This window comes from Camelus dromedarius, chromosome 2 (assembly GCF_036321535.1).
Source record: "Camelus dromedarius isolate mCamDro1 chromosome 2, mCamDro1.pat, whole genome shotgun sequence".
In the NCBI taxonomy this organism is placed as follows: domain Eukaryota; kingdom Metazoa; phylum Chordata; class Mammalia; order Artiodactyla; family Camelidae; genus Camelus; species Camelus dromedarius.
Window position 1 is genome coordinate 66,570,867 of NC_087437.1, and position 10,196 is coordinate 66,581,062.

The 10,196-nt window shown below is 39.3% G+C and overlaps 1 protein-coding gene and 1 long non-coding RNA gene across 3 annotated transcripts; one reads left to right on the plus strand and one right to left on the minus strand.

The window, feature by feature from the left end:
- Window positions 1-357: 357 nt before the first annotated feature.
- LOC135323142 (uncharacterized) lies at window positions 358-2,416 on the minus strand. Of its 2 annotated transcripts, none has more exons than XR_010384387.1 (2): window positions 2,355-2,416; window positions 358-1,074 (listed from the first exon to the last, which is right to left on the minus strand). It is a non-coding gene; the product is annotated as an uncharacterized LOC135323142 (long non-coding RNA). The 2 variants fall into 2 exon arrangements; XR_010384385.1 differs by having other exon boundaries at window positions 2,240-2,394.
- A 91-nt stretch (window positions 2,417-2,507) lies between these two features.
- LOC105090323 (cytochrome c oxidase copper chaperone) lies at window positions 2,508-9,410 on the plus strand. The gene is made up of 3 exons (XM_010981571.3): window positions 2,508-2,726; window positions 4,601-4,689; window positions 9,286-9,410. The coding sequence occupies exons 1-2, from the start codon at window positions 2,620-2,622 to the stop codon at window positions 4,683-4,685; spliced, it is 192 nt and encodes a 63-aa protein (XP_010979873.2). The 5' UTR covers window positions 2,508-2,619; the 3' UTR covers window positions 4,686-4,689; window positions 9,286-9,410.
- Window positions 9,411-10,196: the final 786 nt, after the last annotated feature.

Here is a 10,196-nt window from a genome sequence, read left to right on the forward strand (position 1 = left end):
AAGGTGATAACCTCTTTGTTTTATTTTCCATTTTTATGACTGTACTCTTGAAACATCTCTTTTTGTGCATGTTGACCTTGAGTTTTCTCTTCTATGTATTCTACACATTCTCCTCTCTTAAATAAGCAGAGAAACAAACAAAAAATGAATATTTCTGCTTCTATATATTGTCTGTTCACATCTCTTCTCTATTTTTCTACTGGGGTTGCAATTCTCTTATTGTTACTTTCTACAATTTCCTTAAATATTCTAGACATTAATCCTTTGTTGGATTTAGATATTTCAAATACCTTTTATCATTTTGTCATCTATTTGTTAACTTTGTCTACAGTATCTGTTACAGGACACTGAGGCATATTAAAAATTTTAAGAGTTTATTTAAGCAAAAATTGATTCTAACCAGACAGCACCACACCAGAAGTGGTTAGGAAAGTTTCATCAATAAGAGGCTTTTATAGAAAAAGGTTGGAGACCGGAAAGCCTAGTTAGCAGCTTGTGATAGGTTGCCTTTAGCATTTTGATTTTGTAACCTTGAGGCATTGATAGGCTTAAATTTTGGTTTGCTTATGTAGGTTGCAATGGCATTAGGGCCACCTCAGTCTAATGGCCTCCTTATTTTGTTACAGATCCCCAATGTGTTGGCGACCCCCTCAATGGGTCTTTTGCCCAGAGTCACAAATGCCAATCAAATGAAACTGTGTTTAGTATAGCAGATTAGAAAGTGTATTAACTGATCAAGGGATACAGAAAAGAGAGCTCACACTCTAAGTATACCTTCTCCCCCGGGGGGGGGGGGGGGGGGAGTAAAGGAATTTTAAAGGGTCAAGAGCTCTAGGAAAGGGGCGAAGATTTCCAGGGGCAGCTGGGGCATGTGCAGTCTTCCATGCTTCTTTGCACACTGCATGAATTGTGCCTAGCAAAGTGCAAGTCTCTCCCCGGGTAGAGACTGAGCATAGTAATGCAGCAAAGGTAACTTTTGGACTCTTCCAGGCTTCATCTGCACAGAAACTGTTCCTGTGGTCAAGTCAGAGCCGATTCAGGTTGGTTGACCATTGCACATCTGTTGAAGCACAGCTGTAAAACATTTTTGCAAATACTAGGTGCTTTGAAATCAACACAAAGATAAATCAAGGCAAGGATCCTTTAGCTCGCAGAGGCAGGTATGGGTGACAGTTTAATTAACTTAATACATCCTTTGTAAATCCTCAAGCCTTTATTTTCATGAAATTAACTTCATCAGTTTTTTAACTTACAATTTGTGCTTTTGAAATGTTGTCAAATAGGTTGTTCCCCATCCCTTGGTATAAAGATAATTTCCTCTACTCTCTTCTATTTATTTTTTTTCCAGTTTGTTTTCTTTTCCCCATTGATTTGTTGAACTGTGTTTATTACATATTACATTTCCAAGTGATGTTGATATTGCTAGTTCAAGAAGCACTGTTTGAGTAGCAAGATATTGAACAATGGGAGTGAACAGCTAGTTGAAAGAACTAATAATAGTGGATAAGGGTGAATTTAGGAGAATGTAAGGGCAGTGTGTTGTATTGTTAAACATAGCAATCCAAAATGAAGTAAAAAATCATGCTTATCAGTAGTTTTTAGATGACAAAATGGGGACAGTCTTAGTAACTTGGAAGATACACAGCACCAGTTCACAGACGCACCTCAGGATTCCCTGAGCTAAATCTCTGAAATACAAAAGCAGACTTCCTAGATGATACTGAAAGTTTGATTACCCCTAATATCTATCCCTAGGCAGCTATTTAAACAATGTCCAGAAGTCCTGATTTAAAAAATAAGTTTATTCTTCCTCCAAAAATTCTCTGCAGGAAAAAACCCAGTGGTTATATCCTTTCTATTGCGAATAACGTAGGCACCAATCTACTTAGCTACCTAGGTAGGTAGGTAGGTATTAACTGAATTTGAGAAATGACAAGGAAAGGCACTTTTCAGATTTACTAACCAGTATATTTGTCCAATGATTGGACATTCCCTACTGAAATCAATCAGTTGGAGGGAGCTATAAACACCAATTAGCTGAGGATTTAAAGCGTGTGGGATGAGGCATGAATAGTTGGGGAATACCCCCTCTCCCCCAAAACTTGTAGATTGGAGAGTTTAAAAGTCTTCGCTACTCTTTAAACTGGATCAGCGATGGAGGGGAGGGGGGACAATAAGAAGGCAGATAATGTGGAGCATAAAACATGGGAAACGAATCTGTTACTCAAGAGGAACTGACTTTCACCAGTGGTTTCTCTTCTTCAGCGTGGGCAAGTCATTTCACCTTCTTGGGCTTCGGTTTTTGACATTCGTAGTGGGCGTAGGGTGCGAGATCTCTGAGCTGCCTTACTTACTTTCATTCTTCGCTGATTTCCAAGCCTGCCGCACTTCCGTCTCGCCTCTGCTTCTGCGCCGGAATCGCCCCCGGCTTAGTACCGAACGTAGCCTCTTCCGCGCACGCGCGCTTTTTCCCAGTCCCTTCTTTTCCTCTCTTCCGCCCCATTTGTCAGAGGGAGGCAGGACTTCCTGTTTTTTGGAGTCCCTGTTGGAAGTGACTGCAGGCGAATCGGCAATTACCGAGAGTTCAGGGTGTGCTAGTTGCTGCTTTCGGCGCCAAAAATGCCGGGTCTGGCGGCCGCCAGCCCTGCCCCGTCTGAGTCGCAGGAGAAGAAGCCGCTGAAGCCCTGCTGCGCCTGCCCGGAAACCAAGAAGGCTCGCGATGCGTGGTCAGTGCGCAGTTGGGGAGGGGGCGGCCGCAGGCTCCGCGCGCTGCCTCGGGCGCCTCTGCCCCGCGACCTCGCTTTGCCGTGCGGTGCCGTTGAGGGTTAGAGGGCCCGCTAGGCTTCGCAGTCGGCTGTCTGTTGAGTGAGTCCCTAGCTCAGTCCAGGAGAGAGGTCAGATTGGTTCGGGCTCGCGTCATCCACTCATTCCTTCCTGCAAAGGGTTTTTTTGAGCATCTGTTACGGGTCAAGTAATGCCTTAGGTAGGAATGGGTAAAGATGCTACTTGATTTAGAGATGCTTGAAGTTAATGGAGGCATATACCAATGATTGCTATACCACGTGGTATGGACTATGATACAAGATTTAGCAAGATCAAAGAGTGAAAGTTTTCTGTTAATCTCTCCCCAAATTTAAACATAGTAGGACACGGGGTACGTTTCTTAACAATACAGAAGACCCCCTCTACAACTCCCTCCTTTATGTAGATGAGTTAAAAATCAACCAGGCTATGACGTAGGTGACTTTATAGTGTTCAGAACAGTACATCTAGGTTACCATCAACCCGCAAAAGGTTTTTTCTTACTATATATAGTCTCTTATGTGAAACAAATCTTAGAAGGAATCTTCAGATAATGTGAATGTACTTTCTCCAGCCCCTTTTTGTCCTCACATAAAAAGTAAAGAAATCGTAAGTGACATAGTGGGGGAATAAGAGTTGTGAGAGCTCAGTCCTTTTTATTAATATTCAATACTTTGCAATAACACTCTGAAGGGAGAACTGAGACTAAAATCTGATATTATGCTTCCACAGTGACAGTAAGTGCTTACTGAACCTTTATATAGTATCGTATCATGATTAAGAGCCTGGGATCCAGTGTCAAGGTTTGAAACCCGGTCCACCAACTTTGTGACCTTGAGCAAATTATTGAACATATCTGCCTCATGTCTATAAAATGGGCCTAATAACAGTAGTGCCTCCAGGATTACTGTAAAGCTTACTACTGTAAGCAACATCACGTGCCTAGCACAGTGTTTACAGCCTTCAATAAATGATCAGGGAGGGCCAGCTGTTTTCATAAGGAGCTTGCTATCCCAGGCAGACAGCCCTTGAGCTGTTGAAGGATGTGTAAGTTTTAGACGGAAGGAAAACCTACCCTTTAACTACTTCTGCATCAATTGCCTCTCACCACTGTGGCTTCTCCCCAAATATCTATATTCAGGAGTCGGTATTTTCTTGTAATTGAATCCGGCTTAACTTGATTCTTTGATAAAACTACATTTTCAGGCCCCAGAAATAAGTCTTTCCTTTGTAAATTTTATAAGTAAAAAGTTCTTTGATCATCATGAGTGGGGCTCATCAGGCTGCTCTTGGCTGCCAGGTGTTTTTTGCTATTTGTGTTGGGAGTCTTGGGATTAAAAGTAGAATTATTTAGGTGTATTTGAATGTAGGGCAGAGTCAGAAATTTAATTCCTCTATGATAGGCAAAAAATTAAGCTCTTCTTTCTGTTCTTCATTTAACGTTAATCTTTTATTCAGTCTATTTCATTATATAGCAGTATTATTCCTTGGATATTGTCTAGAGCTAATATTTGATATGCATAATTATTTCTTCTAATCAGACCCCTCCTTACCCCCCCCCCCCAACTAGTTTTCTGTGGAACATCTTCTTGGGCAAGGAAATATCAGAAGAGCCAATAAAAACAAAGCCATTTGGTATAATAGCATTTTTTAAAACTCAGCTACATTCCATCAGACCCATCATTCCTCATCACTCTCATGCATGCTTATTTGCTACTAATGTGCTTAATGCCTATCAGGTTTGTTTGTTAGATGACAAGTACCTTTTGTTAGATGACAAGTACCTTTTGTTTTATAGCATCATTGAGAAAGGAGAAGAGCACTGTGGACACCTAATTGAGGCCCACAAGGAGTGCATGAGAGCCCTGGGATTTAAGATATGAAATGGTGAGCATGGTACTTTCTGATTGGGAAGGTGGTAACATAAGCTAATTGCTTCAACTCTCTGTATTGCTTTACAGATTTAGAAGTCACTGGGCAGCATTCTGTCTGAAAGGTCATTCACTTGGCTAATCTAACATGCTTAAGTATCACTAAAAAAATAACTTCAGTTTCTAATGTAGGGAGGAAGGGATGCTAATAAATTGAGAGGTGTTCAGTGGATTTGGGAAGGGGAGAATTTAGCTTTCAAGAAACAGCTTGACAAAAGTTTTGAGTTATGTTAGAGACAGAAGGAATCATGGGTTAGGAAGTTCAAAATATTCAGTGGTCTGACTTAAAGGAACTAAAAGGGCAGTGGCCTCTTTTTTTGTTTATAATTCTGTGCTTCAGTAAGTCCTTTTAAATATGGAATAGGCAGCTCATGGAAGCATTGCTTTCTGCAAAACAAAATGGAATTGTTGCTATTTCTTTTGTATCACGCTTTATTCTAATAACTTCAGACCATTTTTTGAGGAACTTTGAATTCAAACTTTAATGCTAAAAGGGACCTTAAGTGATGTGTATACAACAGTACCACAAATAAACGATTTTCTTTTGTTTGGAACCTCTAACTTCGTGTAGCAACTTGACTCTCTCCCTCAGTTCATTCAGGTCTCTTCTCAAGTCTCCAAATTAGAGAGGCTTTCCCTCAACATTCCACCTGAAAGAGCACCCCTTCCCTGTCCCTCGGTCCCAGCACTGTCCAGTAGAGCTTTCCCTGCTAAAATGCCCCACGCTGTGCTCTGCAGTAGGTGGCACTAGCCATGGTGGCTCCGGAGCCCTTGAAGTGTGGCTGGTAAAACTGAGGGACTGAGTTTTTTGTTTTATTTAATTTTCATTTTTAATAGCCACATGTGGCTAGTGGTTACTCTACACCATTGCCTGCATGTTTTATATTTATTTTATCATCTGCATTGCTTTACTCCAACTAGAATGTAAGTTCTGAGATAGTAGGAATTTTCTATTTCACTCACTGTTATATCTCCAGGACCTGCAACAGTGCCTGGCACGTAATAGGTGCTCAATAGGACGTTGTTAATTACATAAATAAGTAAATGAGGAAACTGAGTCCTAGAGGTGTGAAGTGACTCCCGAGGTGGGTAAGCCAGGTTAGAACGGGAACCCGTGACCCCAGACAGACTCCCTCCGCTTGGTACCCCCACTCCCGGAGCACCCGCACCGCCCCACCACCTTGAACTTAGTAATAGCTGAGAGAGAATGCCAGAGCTGCACACCAGTGTGAGAGTAGCAGAGAGCCTGGCTTCTTTCCCTCTCACCTCTTTCCTGCCTCTTTGGAATTTCACATGTGACCCGTCTTCCTCACTGAGTGGTGAAAAAGGAGGGATAAGGAACCTGTCCCCAGCTGATAAGAAGTATCACTGCGTAGTGGAAAACAGTCTAGGCTGCAAGGCCTGAGGCTTCATGTTGGTCCTCCTGCTGTCTAGTTTAGCACGCGTTTAACTTCAGCTACATTTAACATTCATCAAGACATTAATCCTGTCTGGATTTCACTTTTTCATTTATAAAAAGGAACTATAATTTGTGATTTTTATATGTGGTATGATAGATCTGTGTATACAAGATATACTTAAGTGTCTTTTAGATTAGATAGTTACTTAAAGAGATCCCAAGGTGAATCATTTTGTAAAACAAGTAAATATGGTTGTGGGGAGGTGGACTTAAAAAGTGTAAGTATTCCTACTGATTATTTCAGAGACATAGAATCTGAACATTTGTGCATGATTTCCTTGTTCCTAATCTAACTTTCTTCCTAAGCAGTTGTATAAGCTGTTGCTTAGGGTAGAGCCTGCCTTGATAAAAAGGGGAACTTTTTTTAAATGCTGATTTTAGGAGCATCAAAACTTTCTCTTGGACGTTATGTGGACCACAAAGGTGGTACAATTATTGATACAAGTAGCATATATTCACCAGGACCAGAAGATAATCATGGTTTTCTTTATGTCGTTGGGACAGCGAGAGTGATTCCTAGGTACTTCATTTGTGTGTAAGTGAAAATGCAGGAGCTTTGGACTTAAAAGACCTGATATTTAACTGACTGTGTGGTCTAAGGCAAGTCATTAATTTTCTGAACTTTTGTTTCCTCACATGTAAAGGAGAGATAATAATACATGACTAAATTACTTCATAGAGTCATTATGATGATTAAATGATGTATGTATGAATTGGCTTTGTAAACTGTCAGAGAGAAACCAGAACAGAATAGCCATATCTTGGGAGTTATAGATAGCAGACATTCTATTTAAGTGTGTTTAATATATGTCCTGATCATGTATTTTTGAATCTTGTTTACAAAAAGAAGAAACCACCCAGGACCTTTCTAAGAATTCAAAATGTCATATCTTTATTTTCAGCATACTACTACTTTTGGAAAAGGAACAAGTGTTTGGACCTGCACTGGTCCCAGGTGTCCTATTTCCCCAACCCCCATGGGGAAATGGAGGGACTGTGAGGTCAAAAAAAAACTCGATCAAGTTTAGAACAGATAAGTGGTGGAGTTAAAACTAGAATCTAGATTTTTTAACTCTACAGATTGCAAGTGCTTTACATTTCATTCCTTGCACTTAATGAGATTTTATTGCCAACATATTCATATTTAGGATTACACATAGTCTTGAACTTCAATCCTAAAACTTTATTATGGATGCTAATTGCAAACACCTGTTGTTGAAATGCATAGATGTACGTAACCAGGTCAGTGGCTATAGGGTAAAATCCAACACTACTATTTACACTGTTACAAGATAAATTTAACTAAATTGATACCTCTTAGACTATTAGACAACATTTTTCTGAGGGTAGCTTCAAAGGAAGAAGATTTTGCGATCTTAGATCTTCCCAGTAATGATCATGAAAATTCCTTAATTCAAAAACCTCTGTAGATTTCAATATTATTTTCTAAATAAGATAGATCTTAATTGTACCTTGAATCCAGTAAATTGGGCTTAATATGGAAGTAAGCTACATTCAGCCACAGGTCTACTTTATAATCACCTGAGGAATGTTTTCAGATTTCACAGGCCTGGGTCGCACTCTGAACCTGTTGATTCAGAAACCCCTAGATAATTTTCAAGTGCCCTTTCTTTAAGAACCACTGGCTTAAGCTGAAGAAGTAGCAGTGATAATGCTAAATATAAACTGTCTAAAGATTTAATAGGAGCAAAAGCAGAGACTGGAAAACTACTCCTAAGGAAAAATAGGTGTATGATGGTGGTGATTTTAGACACTTCTATATTATGACTGCTTCTTTTACTGAAAAAGAAACTAGAGGAACCTAGAACCTGCTTAGAAATGCAAAGAGGAAAGGGCAGCTAGTATCTTCTCCCTTTAGGAGCCAGGAGGAACCTGGAGAACCCAGTTGAGGGCTAAAATAATTGAAAGAAATTAAAGTACTGGCACTGAGTGGTGATGTGATACCCAGGCTATTTATTAAGTTTAATTGAATTTAATAGTTGGTTAAAGTATGCTTAAAATATGCTGATTTCACACACATGCACACACACACAACTGATGATGTATGAAAATACGATCTTGAGAGTCAAGGAAAAGGGTCATTACTGCTATTTGAACATTTGTTCGTTCAATAGATATCTATTGTTTAAGGCTCTAGAAAATGCCAAGACGAGAAGAGACAGGGTCTCTTCTGTCAAGGACTTTATACCCAGAGGCTTTCAGCAGGTAGCCCCTCCTGACTTTAGTCAGTAACAAAAGAGCAATACTATAGAGTGCTGTTTTCTTGAAATGTTGAGTGCCTTCAGTTTTGGTTATCTTTAAATGTATTCTTTGAGCCTTTTAGAGGAGAGAGAATTTATATGTTTATGTTTATATTGTTGATGAGGCTTATCTTTTCTAAACCAAATGCAGGAAATAGCTAGGGTGAGGGGAGAATTTACATTAGACTTGAAGAGATGGCTCCCCAAATTACTGTTACCTTTCTAGCATGTTGTTCCCGTCTTCTGGGACAGGGACTGGGGGTGGGGGTGGGTGCAAGCTGTCTGGAGAGAAGCCTGGTACTGACTGACTAGACCAGCAACCTTATCCTCTGCTACTCTTGTCTTTTTGATCTTTCCAAATGAATTTCAAAAGGGTTACCCTTACTTTGCCCTTGAGGTTGAGTGAGTAACTTTCCACAGGAAATGCCTCTTGTACAGAGCTGACCTTCTGCTCCACTTTGTGGATCTTTGCCAAACATACTTGAATCAGTAGGGAGTGTTTGCAAGTCTCTTCTCTTGAATATCTTTAAAAATAAACTGCCCTAGCCTTTTGGGGGAGATATTTTTGAGAAAATAAATAATTATGTAGTTTTTACTTCAACAAAGACTTCTAAAGATTAAACATTGTAATGGATTGAAGTTTCTGTGATGTTTTTAGTTAAAACTAGAATTTTAAAATGCAGATCTTTTTCAAGACTGGTTTAGAATGATTGTGGCAGTTAGTTAATAGTACTTGGCTGAGGCATTCATTTCTAGTATCATAATTCACTGACTCCATAGGTCTGGCATTATGCGTGAAACCTGACTTTCTAAAATATGTGTTTTTCTCTAGGTGGTCTGCTCTGAGAATGAATGATTCCTGAAAAATGAAGATTCAGTAACTTTGGGAGTTCTTTGAACTTTGATAAATAAAAAAGTATTTATAATTCATTAAAAAAAAATATCCCTGGTCAGAAATCTTCAGGTGTGTTTCTTTTTGTGTTCCTCACATCCTCATGTGGCGTTTATTTATTTATTTGTCTTAAAGGATATCCATGGGTTCCGCATCTGCAGGTTCAACCAACCTTGGATCAAAAATGTCTGTGGAGGGGATTCCAGAAAGTTCCAAAGAGTAAAACTTGAGTTTGCTGCTTTCTCCACTATTTGCAAATCATTTACATTGTATTTACAACTATTAACATAACACTTACATTGTATTAGGTATAAGGAATCTAGAGATGGTTTAAAGTATATGGGAGGATGTGCTTAGGTTATATAGAAATATCACGCCATTTTATATAAGTGACTTGAGCAAGCGCAGATTTTGGTATTTACAGGGGATCCTGGAACCAATCGCCTAGAGTACCGAGAGACATCTGTAGTATAAACAAATCTTATAATACAAATTTCTTATGTTCTTGTGTCATTCTGAGAACTCGGGATATTTTTTTAAGGAGAAAGAAGATAACTGATCTCATCCAATGAAATCTTAGGTATGTGGAAGTAAGAAAATAACCCTTTATCAATTTAGAATGAATATGTAGTCAAATCATCTCATTCAAGGTTTTGTTTTTTATTTTTAACTTTCTTAAAGGCAAGAACTGGACAAGCCTTCCATTTTAATATTTTAAATCATTATTGTTGTTCTTTACTAGTTCTGTCTTTTGGGAAAGTAATTTGTTTAGATTTTGAACCACATCAGGGTGCCTTGGCTTGGAAGATCTCAACCGTCTGGCATGATTAATGTGTAGATGGTTACACACC